Raw genomic sequence first — 17,936 nt, 5'->3', positions numbered from 1 at the left:
ATATACATGTTTTGATGCTGTTCTCTCAAAACATCCCACCCTTGCCTTCTCCCACAGAGTCCAAAAGTCTGTTCTGTACATCTGTGTCTCTTTTTCTGTTTTGCATATAGGGTTATTGTTACCATCTTTTAAAATTCCACATATATGTGTTAGTATACTGTATTGGTCTTTATCTTTCTGGCTTACTGCACTCTGTATAATGGGCTCCAGTTTCATCCATCTCATTGGAACTGATTGAAATAAATTCCTTTTAATGGCTGAGTAATATTCCATGGTGTATATGTACCACAGCTTCCTTATCCATTTGTCTGCTGATGGGCATCTAGGTTGCTTCCATGTCCTGGCTATTATAAACAGTGCTGCGATGAACATTGGGGTGCACGTGTCTCTTTCAGATCTGGTTTCCTCGGTGTGTATGCCCAGGAGTGGGATTTCTGGGTCATATGGCAGTTCTATTTCCAGTTTTTTAAGAAATCTCCACACTGTTCTCCACAGCGGCTGTACTAGTCTGCATTCCCACCAACAGTGTAAGAGGGTTCCCTTTTCTCCACACCCTCTCCAGCATTTATTGCTTGTAGACTTTTGGATAGCAGCCAACCTGACTGGCGTGTAATGGTACCTCATTGAGGTTTTGATCTGCATTTCTCTAATAATGAGTGATGTTGAGCATCTTTTCATGTGTTTGTTCGCTATCTGTATGTCTTCTTTGGAGAAATGTCTGTTTAGTTCTTTGGCCCACTTTTTGACTGGGTCATTTATTTTTAAAAATATGGAACGCTTCACGAATTTGCTTGTCATCCTTGTGCAGGGGCCATGCTAATCTTCTCTTTATCGTTCCAATTTGAGTATATGTGCTGCTGAAGTGAGCACACAGGCAGGTTTTCATATGTGTTCATTATCAGGTTGAGTTCTCTTTCTAGTTTCCTGAGTTTTTATTGTGAGATGTTGGATTTTGTCAAAACCTTTTTTTTGTTTTGTTTTTTTTTTGCTGTTGAGATCATCTCATGGTGAATTACACTTAGATTTGGATGGTAAATCAATCTTTGATTTTTGGGATAAATTCCATTTAGTTAAGCTGTGCTATTATTTCTGTATGTTGGTGGAATCCATTTGCAAAAAGTTGTCTAAAACTTTTTGCATCTAGTAATATGCTTGCATGTTGGTCTTTTAAGTTTTCTTGTAATGCCTTTTTCTGGTTTTGTCATTAGGATAATGTTAGGCTTATATAATGAAAATGTTTACTACTCTTCAATTTTTTGGAAGAGCTTGTGTTACTTCTTTATTAAATATTTAGTAGAACCAGAATCCACCAATGAAATAATTTGATCCTGGAGGTTTCTTTTTTGGAAGATTTTTTTAAATGTGAATTTTATTTAATAGGTATAGTCCTATTCAGGTTATCTATTTCTTTTTGAGTGAGTATAGTAGTGTACAACTTTCATGGAATTAACCCATTTCATATAAATTGTCAAATTTGTATGTATACAATTGTTTCAGGTACAGGGAACCCCTTTTCAAAAAGTTCATTTTACTCCACATTGCTTTTATGAAAAAACCTATATTACTACCCATTTTTGCTAACCAAAAGAAATTCCAAAGAGAATTTTTGCTTTTATGAAAAAGAGGCAGAGTGAAAATACCGTTTAGCATTTGTTTTGCTTGTGAGCTGCTACAGAGGTAGACTGCACCCCAAGCAGCAAATGGCACTATGGAGTTCCTTCCCTGGAAACTAAATTCAGCATCTCAGCTTCAAAGCACTGTAACTTTGGATTGCGTCTGTGATTTTCTGAGCTTTGCGGTGTAGTCTCAGTAGCTGTAGTCCATCAGGCTTCTCTGTCCATGGCAGTTTCCCCGAAAGAATACTGGAGTGGGTTGCCATTTCCTCCTCCAGGGTATCTTCCCAATCCAGGAGTTGAAACTGAGTTTCCTGCGTCTCCTGATGTACAGTAAAGGGACTGAGTTATATACATATATATACGCACTCTTTTTCACATTCTTTTCCATTATGGTTTATCACATGGCCTGTATCTTTTAATGATTTGGAGTTAATTACATTATGATTTGACTGTGTGGATCACAATAAACTGTGGAAAATTCTGAAAGAGATGGGCCTACCAGACCACCTGACCTGCCTCTTGAGAAATCTATATGCAGGTCAGGAAGCAACAGTTAGAACTGCACATGGAACAACAGGCTGGTTCCAAACAGGAAAAGGAGTAGTCAAGGCTGTATATTGTCACCCGGTTTATTTCACTTATATGCAGAGTACATCATGAGAAATTCTGGGCTGGATGAAGCACAAGCTGGAATCAAGATTGCCGGGAGAAATATCAGTAACCTCAGATATGAAGATGACACCACCCTTATGGCAGAAAGGGAAGAAGAACTAAAAAGCCTCTTGATGAAAGTGGAAGAGGAGAGTGAAAAAATTGGCTTAAAGCTCAACATTTTGAAAACTAAGATCATGGCATCTGGTCCCATCACTTCATGGGAAATAGATGGGGAAACAGTGGAAACAGTGTCAGACTTTATTTTTTTGGGCTCCAAAATCACTGCGGATTGGGACTGTAGCCATGAAATTAAGAGACACTTACTCCTTGGAAGGAAAGTTATGACCAACCTAGATAGCATATTAAAAAGCAGAGACATTACATTGCCAACAAAGGTCCATCTAGTCAAGGCTATGGTTTTTCCAGTGGTCATGTATGGATATGAGAGTTGGACTGTGAAGAAAGCTGAGCACCGAAGAATTGATGCTTTTGAACTGTGGTGTTGAAGACTCTTGAGAGTCCCTTGGACTGCAAGGAGATCCAACCAGTCCATCCTGAAGGAGATCAGTCCTGGGTGTTTATTGGAAGGACTGATGCTGAAGCTGAAACTCCAATACTTTAGCCACCTCATGCGAAGAGTTGACTCATTGGAAAAGACCCTGATGCTGGGAGAGACTGGGGGCAGGAGGAGACGGGGACGACAGAGGATGAGATGGCTGGATGGCATCACCGACTCGATGGACGTGAGTTTGAGTAAACTCCGGGAGCTGGTGATGGACAGGGAGGCCTGGCATGCTGCTATTCATGGGGTCGAAAGAGTCAGACACGATTGAGCAACTGAACTTACTGACTGAGCTTACGATCTGAGAACATACTGCACATAAATTTGTTTTGCACTTCTTAAGAATTAGTTTTTCAGCTACTGGTTGGGGCACTAAAAGCTCTCGCTTCCTTTTCCGACTCTCTTGTCACCAGGTACTCCACGTATTCTGCCCAGGGTTTCAGCAGCATTCAGTCGACAAGCAGGAAGAGGCTCTTGCAGACCCCAGTCAGTCTCATTTTCAGCCCCAGCGTCAGTCCAGGCCGCACGTTCCCGTCCTAGTCAGGTGTCTTGGACGTCCACCACATTGGATGGCTTTCTGACAGCGCAGTGCGAAGTCCGGGTTAAGAGCGCGTGCGTGTGTGCGTGCATACGGCGGAAATCCCGCCTCTCGGCGTCTAGGGTTGGCCCTGACCGCAGAGGGTGCGCTTAAGGAAGAGACCAGCGGGGTACAAGGAGACCTGAGAATCGGGAGGAGGGGCGAGGAGGTTCCTATTTCCCAATGGCTGGGCCCGCGGAGACGCCTCAATGCAATTGGCTGAGCGTCGTGGGCCTTAGCCGTCGACCCGCCCCTCCGGCCGCAAGAGGCGCCGGGATCGCAAGCACCGGCGGAGCCAGTGGCGGCCGGTCTGTGTTAGCACGCGCGGGAGCTGGGCGGCTGCGGGGCTGTGCCGTACGGTCTTCGCGTTCCGGGAGGCGGGGGTGCGGCGAGGGCGGCCGGCCGCTGCTGCGGTGCGGGCCGGGGGCGGGCCAAGCCGGGCCGCGGCGGGCGTTGGCACAGCCGCTGGGCCCGGGCCTGCGCTGACCGCCTTCGGCGCGCGTCTCAGGCTGTCTTTTCATTTCCAAGTGATTATTGTTTTGGATTTTTCTGCAGACGTGGATTTTGATTAATTTATTTCACGCATCAGTTGCCGGTCTGAGGTAAAGCGGATAATGCATGCTGGTGTCATTTGTCCTGGAGACATGGGGTTCCTGCAGTTTGTGTGTTCATCTTTTGGATTTAAGGGAAGGAAATGACATTGTGATTTGGTCTCAGTGACCGTCCATTCTCAAGGTCTTGCCCATGTAGTATAGACGCGGGCGAACCCCGTCTGGGAGTCTCTTACCTGGACTCGAAGTAGGCTTTTTCCTCCCTCCCTCCCTCTTTCTCCCTCCTCCTCTCACTCCCCTCTCCCCAGCGCGCCTCCTCTCCCTTTCTGTTCTTTCTGCTGCATTAAACCTTGTGGGAGGGACTTTGTAGAATTCTGAGGAGGTTTAGGTCTTCAATATTTCTGTTTTACTTGCAGGTTTTTAAAAAAATTTTTAGTGGTGTATAATTGATTTATGGTGTTGTTTCTGTTAGTTTCAGTGTACACAAAGTGAATCAGGCATATACATATGTGCAATCTTTTTTTAGATTCTTTTCCCATACAGGCCATTACAATGTTGAGTAGCGTTCCCTGTGGTCTACAGTAGCTCCTTATTAATTGTCTATTTTATATGTACTACTCAATCCCAGTCTCCCAATTTATCACCCCTGCCCCCTCATGAGTTTATTTTCTACACCTATAAACTCTATTTTGGTTCTGTAGATAAGTTCATTTGTAGCTTTATTTAAGATTACACATATAAGCAATATATGATATTTGTCTTCCTCTAACTTCACTCAGCATCAGAATCTCTAGGTCCATCTATGTTGCTGCAAATGGCATTGTTTTGTTCTTTTTTATGGCTGAGTAATATTCCTTGCTTGCAGGTTTCGCGACTGGGAGGAACTCGGGAAAGATGCCTTCTGAGTCTTTTTGTTTGGCTGCTCAGGCTCGACTTGACTCCAAATGGTTGAAAACAGATATACAGGTGGGGTTTTGACAACCTTTTTTCTCTTGGGTTCCTACCTACATAGTTAGATTTCTGGTTAACCCTTTCTTAAGGTTATATAAGGGCATGCTGCCGTATTAGAGAAGCAGGTTTATTTTCTATAACTCAAAATGTACTTTTTATTCTTTTCATAGAGTGTGTGTAGCTACCTTTTAATTACAGTTATTTATAAATGCACGAAACTTGAGATAAAGTTATACAAAAATTTTTTCTTTTTTTTTTAAGAGGTCTGTATCATTCTTAGCCATACCTTGGTGACAGATTAGTGATACTTTTTGAGATGTTCAGTTGATTATGTGGTAGAGAAGTGACATACAGAAACTCAACTCATTTTTATGGGATTCTGTGTTTGTGTTTCTGGAGAGATGAGTTCAGTTGAGCTGTTTGTTTTTATTTGTCACTATTCTTAAGAGGAGTGCTTAGATTTTTATATCAAAAGCATGTGAAAACAAAATGTTCACCATAGATTTTCTAATATTATTTTTTAAGATAATTGCAAACTTTCCGAGAAATTATCAATAAACAGTAACGGTAATGTTTCTATAGTCTGTTTTTTATTCCATTAGTTTTGTTTGCAAATGGAAAAACTGCTTTTGTAACTTGCTATTGCCCTCAGAAATTGCTGAAATAATTTTGCAGTGTATTTGTGTTCTTTCTCTCTTCCCTGATGTTAGCTATTTTAAGTATTTCTCAAATAATCTTAACCTTGTTTAAATGCAGTCTTATGAACTGTATGATGCAAGTCATGTATTCTGTAAGCAATTAATCTTAGACACTTGAAGTGAAGCATTATTACCCCTCTTAAGTTTTTTTTTTTTAATATTTATTTATTTGTTTGACTGCCCTGGGTCTTAGTTGTGGTATTTGGGACTTTTAGTTGTGGCATGTTAACTCTTTAGTTCCAACATGTGGGATCTAGTTCTCTTAGCAGGGATCAGACCAGGGCCCCCTGCATTGGGAGTGCAGAGTCTCAGACACCAGAACCCCAAGGAAGTCCCTAAATTTTTTTTAAGTGTTGAGTATTAGTTGGTGGCAGAGCTAAATGTTAAGAACTGTGTTGTGGATGATGGAACTGTTATTAATGGCATAATGTTAGATAAGAAAATCAAGAAGAATTGGGTTAAGAATTGGCATAGTAGTAACTTTTTTTCCCCAGCAGGGTTGGGGGAGGTGAGAGATGAATACTTTTTTATTTATGACATCCAGACAAACTGACTTGAAGAATTGTCTTTGTGTAAAACTTAATTGAAGTAAAGAACTTTACCTCATGAAGTTTCTTTTTTGTTAGCAATCATAATCTAATAACTGCTTAATATGAATTTTAGCATCTTGATCTAAAATGAGTTTAGAGACCTGCCGACGGCCCGCGTATCTGCCATCCTTTTGAGTGTGCCATGTCTGGTTCATCCAGAGTCGCGGCTATGAAAAAAGTGGTTCAACAGCTCCGGCTGGAGGCCGGGCTCAATCAGGTGAAGGTTTCCCAGGCAGCTGCAGATTTGAAACAGCTCTGTCTGCAGAATGCTCAGCATGACCCTCTGCTGACTGGAGTATCTTCAAGTACAAATCCCTTCAGGCCCCAGAAAGTCTGTTCCTTTTTGTAGTAAGACGAATCTTGGCAAGATTTCCGAACCACTTTTCATAAACCAGTGAATATTCAAAGGAAAGCCAGATTTGAAGCCTCTCTGTAACGTGCTATACTATACAAACTTCTACTTTTGTCAGTCCTTAATGTCTACCTCTGAATTTTCTGTTTCACAAGGGTAATTATTTTGTATACACTGATGGCAGCATACAATAAAATACTTAGTATAATCAAAATGAGTTTAATGTTGAGTTGAGTGCCAGTGATGAGTCAGGCAAATATACATGTTAAAGGAAATACCACTTATACCTTCAAGTGCTTACCATTTTACTTTTGATTTATTTAGTGTAATATAAAGTGTTTGGTGCTTCTTAGACATTTGAGTACTATACAAAAGTCTTCCAAACTCCTAGGAATAAGTGATAAGACTTAGGTTTTAGATTGTGCATCAGAGGCGAAATGTGGTATGGTTATTGAAGCTGTGAGAAAAATGTGAAAATAGTGTGAAAAAAGTGATTGCTGATCTTGGTTTTATACAGTTTTTCCAGTGTTGCTTATTAAGTGTGAGGAATGAATGTTTTACCCTAAGGAATTTGAAAAGACCCTGATGCTGGGAAAGATTGAAGGCGGGAGGAGAAGGGGACGACAGAGGATGAGATGGTTGGATGGCATCACTGACTCAATCAATGGACATGGGTTTGGGTAAACTCCAGCAGTTGGTGATGGACAGGGAGGCCTGGCGTGCTGTGGTTCGTGGGGTCGCAGAGTCGGACACGACTGAGCGACCGGACTGAACTGAACTGAACTGAAGGAATAACTTAGACGTAGTTTACTCTTTGGAATCCTTCCTGAAGACACATGCTGTGGATGCAGGCCTTATGCTGACAGGTGTTACCCTTGTCTAGTTGGGGGTGTCTCTTCCACCTGGAGTGAGAAGTGTCCCATTCCTTAGGTAGGGCTTTTGTATCGGGAACAGGATTGATACCAGGTTAATGAATAGTATGTGGGGTAGAAACATGTTTTTTAGCCATAAGCTTTAGCAAATGTATTTTCTGTGGCTATTTCTATTTGAAATGCCCTTGAGGTTTTTAGTGATTTTTGAAAGGAAAAGTTTTTGGAGACTGAAAAGTTTTAATATGTACATATTATTGAGGATATAGACACTAATCCTAGACTTTCTCCATCAGAGATATTTAGATGCCTCAAGCCTGGGGCCTTGCAACCAGTGGAGTGCCCGTTACATGGCAGGCATGTATCTGGTTTTTACACATATGATGCTTCTTGTTTCTTCAATTCTCTTTCCTGGTTGTTGTGTGGAGTTCCATTGTCATAGTTTCCTCCACAATTCTCTTCAGGAAGCAACAAAAAAGAGAGCTCAGAAGTGTTTGTTACATTTGTTACATAATCACTGCCATTACCATTTGTATATTTACAGTAAAATCCTGTCTCTTGTGATTGGTAGTTTTTTTGGTGAACCAAAAAGTCAATTAAGGGAAAGAACTGTAAAAATAGTACATAATCCCTTAAAAACATTTTATTTTTGAAAGATATATGCATACTTACTTTCTAGTCTTGATGTAAGGTTAAAGGTGTGTCTTGGAGCATGGGGTCAGGAATGGCATTATCCTGCTCTTTTTTGCATAAGCTGTACTCCATGATTCTCCTCCAGTTTCTGTTTTTGGTTCTTTGAAGTGAAACATGAAATTAGATATGTGTGAAGCAATTTTTAAAACTTTTCATTTTGAAAGATTAATAGACTCACAGGAAGTTGCAAATGAAGTAGAGGGACTGTATGCTGTCATCCAGACCCCCTCAGTGTTACAGTCTTAGGTAACTTTAGTACAGTGCTAAAACCAGGACACTGACATTGGTGTAATGCGTGCCTAGTTCTGTGCCATTTTGTCATATGTGTCTATTTATGTAACCATCCAAATTGAGATCCAGAAGTGCTCCATCTCCCTCCTGCTGTCCCTCTGTATGCACCCTTCCTCTACCATCTCTGACCCCTGGCAAGTACTACTTTGTTCTCCATCTCCATAATTTTGACATTTTGAGAATGTGATGTGGTATGTGACCTTGTGAAATTAGCTTTGTTCTTTCGGTATAATGCTTTTGAGGCCCATCAAAGTTGTTAGGTATATCAGTAATTCAACTCAGATTAAAATTTTCTTTTCTTCTAATCATCAATTTAAAGTGATTCAGCATAATAATTAGCGTTTAAAATGAAACTCATCACTTTATGCTTGGAAGTACCAGTAGATTAAAAAATGTAAACATGAACATCTTGGTAAATTCTAATCTTAGGTTTTTCAGTTGACAGATGACATGTAGAAATAAAAGAATGTTGTAGGGGCTTCCCTGGTGCTCTAGTGGTTAACACTGTGCTTCCAATGCAGAGGTCAAGGGTTCAATCCCTGGTTGGGGAACTAAGGTCCCACATGCCACATGGCTTGGCCAAATTAAAAAAAGAATGTTGTAAATACGAGGTATTTGCTTGGTTGAAAGGTAACTTACTAGATTTTCATAATGACTTTTTGTATTTACTTTCATTTCTGTAGAATTGGTAGCATTGATCATTTTTTTTATTCTTGAGTTTGGTTATTTTTATCTTTTCTGTATTTTGGATGTGTTTTGTTAGATTTATATAGTAGTCTTTTTTTAAAGAACTAACTTGTAGCTTTGGGTCTTGGAAAAGACTAATAATAATTATAAAGGAAAAAAATGAGTTTATTATCAGACTTGGGGACAACAAGGCCTTACAACAAGAAGAAAACTGAGTAACATATTTAAGGCACCTAAGAAAAGAAAATGTGAGCCAAGGATTTTATGGTCCAGCAAAACTATTTTTCAGGTAAAAAAGGACACAAACTTATCAATGAGCAGGAGCTCAGAAGATATTGTTTCCATGAGTCCTTCCTGAGGAAGTGAATAGAGACTAAAGATGAGATGTTTAGATGAGTGAATGACTATAGATTAACATGAAGCCTGGTGGTTGGTGTCAGACCTATAGTTATGGATAGAACCCAGAGTAAATGAGTTTTATAGAGGAGGGAACATGGCATGTAACAGTTGTATGCTTAGACATAGTGGATTAGACTAGAACTCTTCTGCAGTGTCTAACCTAGTTAATCCTGTGCATTGAAGTTTTTACTTTAGATCCTCTATTTTTCATCTCTAGAGGTTCCATTCCAGTCCTGATTTCTGTCTTCCATTTTACTTGTCATCATGTTCATATTTTCCTCTGTCAGTATATGAAACATCTCTATAGTGGAGCTGTTAACATTCTTGTCTGCTAATTCCATCACCCCTATTGTTTCTTTGTTTATTTCGGGTGATTGATTTAATCATTTCTGTTGATTTATTGCTCTGGTTATGGGATATGTTTGCATGCTTGTTAATTTTTTTTATTGAATGTAATACTTTGTAAATAAATATGTTATTCTGTGCTAGATTTTGTTTTATTCTCTTGAAGAGCTGTAGTTTTGTCTAATATGCTTGTAAATTACTTGGAATCAATTTGGTTTTTTCAAAGATTGAGCCTAAGGTTGGTTTGGGCTTTAATCTTGGGCTAATTTATCTGCCTCATTAAGGCAATGTCCTTCTTAGGACTCTGTCTAATGCTTGGTGTGTTGGGAGGTCTTTCTGTTCTGGTTGGTGGAAACAGGCTTTTCCTAGACCGTGACTATTTATTGGGGTTCTGCCTGCTCTTTCTTAGTGCTGCTTTGCCCATTCTTGGTGGTGTTCTCAAGCCATACCCAGATCAGTACCCAGCTAGAGTCTCAAGGAGGCTCCTCTGTCCAGCTCCGGAAATCATTCTCTCTGCAGCCAACTTCCTCTCCTGTATTCTTGTCATTTTGACCTGCTTAGGGGCAATCTGCTCCTCCTTTCAGCAAGACTTCTGGGTTCTGTTTGGGTTCCTCTTTTCTGTGCTACAGTCTGGAAGCTGCTTCTGGGCATTAAGCTTGGGCTCTTACTTCATTGTTGCCCTTCACGGGAATCACAGATCACATTGGATCTTTTGCCCAGTGTTGGAAAACAGTTGTTTGATATATTCGGTCTGGCTTTCTACCAGAGATGTAATTACTAAAGAAGTTACTTCTTCCCAGGTGGGAGAACAGGCCTTCCCAATCTGATCTCATTTATTGGCATTTTAATTTGAGGTTTGCATTTTTTGTTTTAGAATGTACACATTTTTGTATGACTGCATTTCATTGAGGTGTAGTTATGTTTAGTAAAACGCATGTGTTTTAAAGACTTATTCATTGTTTGACAGGCCTGGCCCCTTGTTGCTATGCACGTGCCTTCTCTGGTTGCAGCGAGCAGGGCTGCTCTTGGTTACAGCGCATGGGCTTCTCGTGGTGGTGACTACCTGTTGTAGGCACAGGCTCTGGTTCCGCGGGCTCAGTGGTTGTGGTACATGGGCTTGGTTGCTTCATGACACATGGGGTCTTCCCTGAACAGGGATCGAACGGATTGAACCCATGTCCCATGCATTGGCAGGTGGATTCTTAACCACCGGACCACTGGGAAAACCCTAAAATGCATTTGTTGTAATGTTTAGTTTGAAGTGTTTTGGAAGTTTGCTTAACTGCCACATTAGGGACTTTTCCGTAGTTTCTAGTTCTCTGTTGAAATTGTTAATGATCTTTTAATTGCCTGGACACATCAAACCTTGTGCAATCTTTTTTGATTCCTCCACTGCATCTTCCTTTCTCTCTGGATTGGTTCCCCAGCATGTCTGTGGGCCACCCTTCTCTTCCTGGACTTAGATGTAATGTCACACAAGAGGGCGTAGGTTTTGGCTTCCCAGCTACCTGCCATGGAGCTGTGGGTGACAGCCTGGAAAGTGGGGGAGAGCAGAAGCTCATTCTCCACTTGGTAAAGAGAGGTAAGGCAACTGGCTGTTTTAATCTCTCCCTCCCCCCTTCCTTCCCCTCTTTGGCTGGTTCTGTGGTTTCTTCTTGCAGACTTTGGTGGAGAGCCCCACTGCCTAGTGAATGTGCCTGCAGCACATTTTGGAGTGGGCACTAGTGCAGTAAAACAGGAGTCTGCAAACTTGTTCTGTAAAGGCCCAGATTGTAAGTATTTCTGTGGGCCATATGTTGTCTGTACCAACTGCTCACCTCTGCTGTTGTCATGGGGAAGTAGCTACAGAGAGTACATAAAACAAGTGTGTAGTGGTAGGCCCCAGAAACTTTATGGATACTGAAATTGAATGTCGTGATTTTCATGTGTCATGAAATATATTTTTCTTCTCTTGATTGTTTCAACCATTGAGACATGTAAAAGCCACTCTTAGCTTGAGGGGCAAGAATCATAAAGTCAGATTGTGGGCCAGATTTGGCCTCTGAGCTGGGCCTTAATTTGCTGACTTCTGTAGTAACTTGCTATGTCCCCTCACTGCCCTGGGCTGGTACCTTCCAGGGAACGTGTCACTGCTTTAGTCCATTACTTAGGCTTTCCTTTTTAGGGCAAAGTCTATGTCTGTGTTTCTGTTTTCTGGATCTGCTCTTGATTTGTTTATGCTGACTTCCATTTTTATATATTTATTTTTTCACTTTTTTAGTTATGTAGTCTTATCTTACCCATTATTATTTTTGAGTTCCAGGTATTGTATGTGAAAAGTTGTTGTGGTCATTTGAGGCCCTGGATAATGACCTCTTCTCTAGAGAGAATCTGTCAAGCTAGGGACACTAGTGACTCCAGGTTACTGTCGAGCAGTATGGAGCTGTGATGATTCAGAGCGGGGCTCCTGCCACTCTGCTTGCACTTTACCCGTACTTCTGTGCCTGTGGCCCTTGGAGGTTCTGGTCAAGGTATGGCATGCTTACAGCCTTCTCCCCTGTGAGGACCAGGGCTCCATCCTTCTCAGCAGCTCCGCTGAGCTCTGCTTGGTCTCAGCTCTGCTTGCAGAATTGGCAGGTGCCTCAGGAGGCAGTCTTCAGCCCCTTGGGCTGTTGTTCTCTCCCGGGTCTTAGGTTTGCTTTTCCTTGCTGCCTGGATATCTTCAAACAGATATACTTTATGTTTCCTTGTGACTTTTCCAGAATTTGTTTCTTTGTAGAATTTGTTGTTCTTAACTCTTTTTTTGGAATTGATAGGTTATACTGTGTTCAACAGGTGTTTAGAAGGTATTTTTCTGCAAGGCTAAGAAAAAAGCTAGATATCTTTATAGTCATTGCAAATATTTGAACAGATCACATTTCAGAAATATTTTAAAGATAGGAAAAATTAATATCTAAACTATAAGTTAATCAAAGTGCCAGTTATTTCATTGGCACATTCTATTTTGAATTATATTGCATAATCACACAGTTCTGAAGTGATCATGTTAATAGATACCTTAAAGAACCTCCTGCCCAATTCTGTTTGGTTTTCAAATATTGTAGCCCCTCCAGTGGCTCCCCCAGGCCTCCTTACTGCACCTGTTGGTTCATATTGATGAGAAGAAAACAAGCTGGAGAGTTTGGCCTCTTCCCCCAAACTCTGATGACCTTGGTGATCTTGGTCAGGTAATTCAACTGCTAAGTTTTAGTTACTGTCCCTCAAAATTGGCCCTGTTACTACTGCCTGCCTTGTTGGCTTCTTTTCAGGATGAAAATGCCTTTACCTGTTATATGTAAGAGCAAATTGGCAAAGGGTCCTCAGAATGAATAATACTAATTAGAGGTATCTGGATTCTTTATGAAAAAAGTTAAAATTTAAGAACTGTATTGTTACCCATTGGGAACGTTTTTGTGAATTAGCTGCTGATAAGGTCAGGATATTTCTTTTTAAATTTATTTTTGGTTGTGCTGGATCTTCATCGCTGCTCGGACTTTTCTCTAGTTGTGGCAAGTGGGATCTGCTCTCTAGTTGGGGTGTGTGGGCATCTCGTTGTGGTGGCTTCTCTTGTTTCGGAGCACAGGCTGTCGATACACTCAGTAGCTGCTGCTTCTGGGCTCGAGAGCACAGGCTCAGCAGTTGTGGTGCATGGGCTTGGTTGCTCCACGTGACGTCGGGTCTTCCTGGGTCAGGGATTAAACCCATGTCTCCTGTATGAGGATTCTTTACCACTGAGCCAGCAAGGAAGCCCCGAAACAAGCTATTTATAGACTGTTGTACAAATACCCTTAACCTGACAAATTTAAGTGAGTTGTATTGCTTGTGGATGCTGTTTCTCCAGTGCCATGATTGTTTCCCAGTTTTTTTCTCCTTGGGATCCTGTGCTTTCCTCCCGGTGCCTTCGAATGCTCTCCCAGGGGCTTCGTCTCTGCCTTCCACAGTCCAGCTCTTTCAAGCCCTCCTCCGGGGAAGCTTGCTTTGTTGCCTTAGCAGAGTTCCCCCTTCCTTGAATCCTTCCAGATTCCTGAATCACTGTGGTTTGCATGGTGGTTACTCGCGTTCATGTCCCCGGCTCCGAGGAGGCTTTTACAGCGGTGTCCCTCCAGACACCCAGTTTCTGCCTTCCACATAGCTTCTGCCCTACCCCCACCCTTCCCAACACTACTAAAGTGATGAGAGAAAGAAAAGATGATTCGATGATTCTTGTCTTCTTATAAACTGGGTTCCTCGGCCTATTCTGTAGTAACTGTATCACCCCAGCCACCCTTGGATAGTCCTCGTGGGCAGTCAGGGCTGAGGACCCTGCCTCCTTGGGTGTGGGCATCTTCTCCAGGTCTGCAGCCCATTTGCTGGTGACTTCCAGGTTTGAATCTCTAGCTCTGAACCCTCTGCTAAGATTGAATTTGTGTTTGCAGTATATATGTGTGTGTGTGTGTGTGTGTGTATGTGTATGTGTACGCATATGTGTGTGCACGGGGAGAGGCTCTCCATGTTTATGTTCAGTAGTTGGTGCAAATCTCAGTGGTCAAGGCTGAGCTAATTCTCTCATTTTGATTCTGTTCTGTACCTTGTTTTTCACATCTGATCTGTCCCGTTTGATCTGAAGTGTCTTAAATGCTCGTTTTGTCTTGACTTAGGCTCCCATGCTGTTTTCTCTGTCTTTGGTTTCTTCCTCTGTCCTTGGCCACTGCTCTGACACTCTGTTCTGACTGGATGTGTGGTGATTTACTTACTGGAGCCCCGAAGGTGGCATGTGACTGCCCGAGCACAGCACGCCTGGGCTGCTGAGACTGGCCTTTGTCTGATTCCCAGCCTGTGTGGCCACGTGGGCTGGCCTGAGCCCAGGGACAGGTCTTGGGTCCCTCCTCTTGCCCAGCTCAGCAGACGAGCCAGACCTTTCCATCCTGTTAGAACAGCAGGGCCCTAAATGTTTGTGGCTCACATTTTAGGAAGTATTTACTTCTCCCTCTGCCAGTTAATACTTTGGCCAACAGTCATATGTTTTGGTCTTAAGTATGTTTATGGCAGTTGTCTCATGAACAGATATGAGTGCTGAGAGAAAGTTGTTGCTTCTCTGAGAACTGAGTCCCTTTCCAAATTGGTTTTCTGTTGCTCTGTAACAAGTCACTGACCAGAAAACGTATCAACTTAAAACAGCTCCCTGTACTCTCTCCTTTTCTCTGTGAGTCAGGAACCCCGCTATGGCTTAGCTGGGTCTTCTGCTTCAGGACTCACAGGCTGCAGTCAGGGTGCTGACCAGTTTGCATTCTCATCTAGGGTTTTACTGGCATCCTTGTTGGCAGAATTCAGTTTTCGGTACTGTGGGACTGAGCTGTGGGCTCCTAGGAGACACCCGTCTCCACAGGCAGCTCATGGCAGTGGCTGTGGAGAGCGTCTCTTTTGGACGGTCCCATCCTCTTAAGGGCTTTTACCTCACATGACCCTCGGAGAATCTTCCTTTTGATTGACTAGAAATCAGCTGATGTGAGACCTTACTTATATATGAGAAATTCCTCCACCTTTGCCACAGAAGGAAACCTACTCCAGGTGTGGTGTCCTGTCCTATATTCAGAGGTCCTGCCCAAACTCAGAGAGAGGATTACACGGGATGTGTGTGCGCCAGGGGGTAAGAATCTTCAGGCCATCTTAGCTTTGCCTACTGCACATTGCTTGGGTAAAACTGAGATGCTTAAAAAAATGACTTGTACAGTTTAGGAAGGAGAGAACTGATAAGGCTGAGGGGAGATGTCTTGAAAATCTAGAAGAATTGTGTACTAAGATTGCTCAGAAAGTGCCCTTCAGTTCTTGGTGAGTCTGGAAATAGTGAGTGCTTCATGAGAGTGGTGTACGCGGGATTGATGACAAGAAACGAGCTAGTGGACTTGTGAGCAAAGAAAAGGCCCTGGCCTTCCATTGAAAGATGGGCAAACAGATGTGTTTGTTTTAGTGTAAAGTGTCTTGTCTGTCTGAGAGGAGGGTTTCTGCTGTACCTGCAGTTTTCAGAATGGATGCTTTCTCTGGGTGTTCACTGTGCCCCGACCCTTGGGCCATGACTGCTTACTCTGGGAGACCTTTTCTGACTTCCAAATGTGGACAGTCAAGAGCACTTTATGTGAGAATGTTTTTTTGTCTTTGAATATCAGTATGGACTCATGTTTTTATTTACTATTTAAGTCTAAAATAGTTGTTATATATTTTGTTGTTCAAAATTATTCTTAATTTGGCCAGTGGAGGAGTTCCTATCAGGCTTTGAGCAGCTTTTTTGGTGCAAACCTAAACATTACAGGCTCACTATCAAAGTTATATTTGGATTAACCTCCAGGTTATTCAAGGGTGAAGTATAGTTTTCTTGATAACAGGTTAACTTGCATTTATGGTAAACTCAAAATCTTGCTTTCATTTACCTCTCCTGCCTTCTACCCGTGTTCCCCTTCCTATATGTGATCATATTATTTGTGACTGGCTTATCTTTCCAGAGCATGTGCCCACATGTGTCTTTTATCTTGTATCTTAAGCAAAACTTAGTATGTAAGATATTATGCATGGTACCTTGTTCACTTAACTGTGTACCTTGGGACAGTTTTCATTAAATGCTGAATGACTGAATAGTAAGTGGGAATGAGATTTTTTTTTTTTTGCATTATTCTTTAAGAATTGCATTGTGAGTGTGATCACTGTGAATTTATTTTACTTATCATTACCAGCTTGCATTCACAAGAGATGGACTCTGTGGTCTGTGGAATGAAATGGTTAAAGATGGAGAAATTGTATATACTGGGACAGAACTATCACAGAATGGAGAACTTCCTCCTAGAAAAGGTAAGGGCCTTTAACTAATATTTTTCATTTTTTGAAGACCTTTATAAATTGCATTCTATAGAAATTTTGGAATGTGCTGTATGGACAGGAGTGTGCCTGAGTATAACTCTGAAGTTTTGTTTTCACTTTGGAAATGCCTAAATGATAATTAATATTAGGTGCTTTCTGAATTTCGTTGTTCTACCCAAATTGAAGGCCTTTTAATTGCAGAGCCACCTGCTGTGGTGTCCTTCCTCTGATGTCTCATTTGCAGCTTCTGGGAACTCCACTTATTGTTTTTTTCTCTAAGTTTTGAAATATACCTTGCTTTGGCTAACTATAAATTGTGGTTTGTATGAGGTTGAGTGGAAATAGTATTCTGAAATTTTTCCAGCATGACTATCCTGTGCGTGTGTGTGTGTGTGTGTGTGTGTGTGTACGCGCGCGCGCATGCGTGCTCAGTCGTGTCTAACTTTTTGTGACTCCATGGACTGTAGCCTGGGAGTCTCCTCTGTCTATGGGATTTTCCAGGCAAGAAGACTGGAGTGGAGACCATTGTTTTCTCCAGTGGGTCTTCCTGACCCAGGGATTGAACCCTGTCTCTTGGTTTCATGCATTGCCAGGCAGTCGTCTCCACTGCACTGCCTGGGAAACCCCTGTGACTTTCCTGTGGGAGTGCATAAAACACTTTTTGGAAGCCTTTGGCCTATGGACTTTCATTGTATTTGTGCAGGGAAATGTCAGTGAACACTCATGTTGGGCATAGGGTTATGAAAATGCAGTGAGGTCAGTTCTTGACTTTGGCTGTGAATCAGAATCACTCTTTAGGCGTTAAAAAGAAATGGATGCTTGTACCCACTCCAAAGCTATAGAACCTGAACTACCCTACTTGAGACCCACTGCTGAAGTTTATTAGTCCTGCTATTTGAAAATCATCAGGATGGATAAAATATTTTTAGAAAGTAGTGGGACTTCCCTGGCTGTCCAGTGGATAGGGCTTCACTTTCCGACGCAGGGGGTGCGGGATCAGTCCCTGGTTGGAGAGCTGCCTGCCTGCAGCCAAAACCAAAACATAAAATGGAAGCAGTATTGTAACAAATTAAAGAAAGGCTTTAAACATGGTCCACATTAAAAAGAGAAAAAAGAGAGTAGTTACTTTTCATAGAATGAATTAGAATAGTGTCCATACTGAAAATACATTGGAAAAACAATATAACTTTTCAGTTACAGTGTCTAGCAGAGTGAGCTCATTTTTTTCCTGATATTTTATTGTGAAAACTTGCAT

General features: G+C 41.8%; 2 protein-coding genes and 1 non-coding gene across 3 annotated transcripts in view; 2 read left to right on the top strand and 1 right to left on the bottom strand.

Annotated features, from left to right (window-relative positions):
- Positions 1-763: 763 nt before the first annotated feature.
- On the bottom strand, positions 764-870 carry LOC133051312 (U6 spliceosomal RNA). The gene has a single exon (XR_009691817.1). It is a non-coding gene; the product is annotated as a U6 spliceosomal RNA (small nuclear RNA).
- A 2,994-nt stretch (positions 871-3,864) lies between these two features.
- HERC2 (HECT and RLD domain containing E3 ubiquitin protein ligase 2) overlaps positions 3,865-17,936 on the top strand; it is a 238,172-nt gene continuing 224,100 nt past the window's right edge. Inside the window, exons 1-3 of the mRNA XM_061135706.1 lie at positions 3,865-4,011; positions 4,826-4,926; positions 16,558-16,672. Of these exons, the coding sequence (XP_060991689.1) occupies positions 4,855-4,926; positions 16,558-16,672 (187 nt within the window). The 5' untranslated portion in view covers positions 3,865-4,011; positions 4,826-4,854. The remainder of the gene's footprint in view (positions 4,012-4,825; positions 4,927-16,557; positions 16,673-17,936) is intronic.
- On the top strand, positions 5,910-6,799 carry LOC133051170 (guanine nucleotide-binding protein G(I)/G(S)/G(O) subunit gamma-5-like). Its single transcript, XM_061135640.1, has one exon. It carries the CDS (start codon positions 6,342-6,344, stop codon positions 6,546-6,548), a length of 207 nt encoding a protein of 68 aa, XP_060991623.1. The 5' UTR covers positions 5,910-6,341; the 3' UTR covers positions 6,549-6,799.

The sequence above is a fragment of the Dama dama genome, chromosome 33 (assembly GCF_033118175.1).
Source record: "Dama dama isolate Ldn47 chromosome 33, ASM3311817v1, whole genome shotgun sequence".
Lineage (NCBI taxonomy): Eukaryota > Metazoa > Chordata > Mammalia > Artiodactyla > Cervidae > Dama > Dama dama.
The sequence above is the reverse complement of the archived record's forward strand: the minus strand, read 5'-3'. Positions and strand labels throughout refer to the sequence as shown.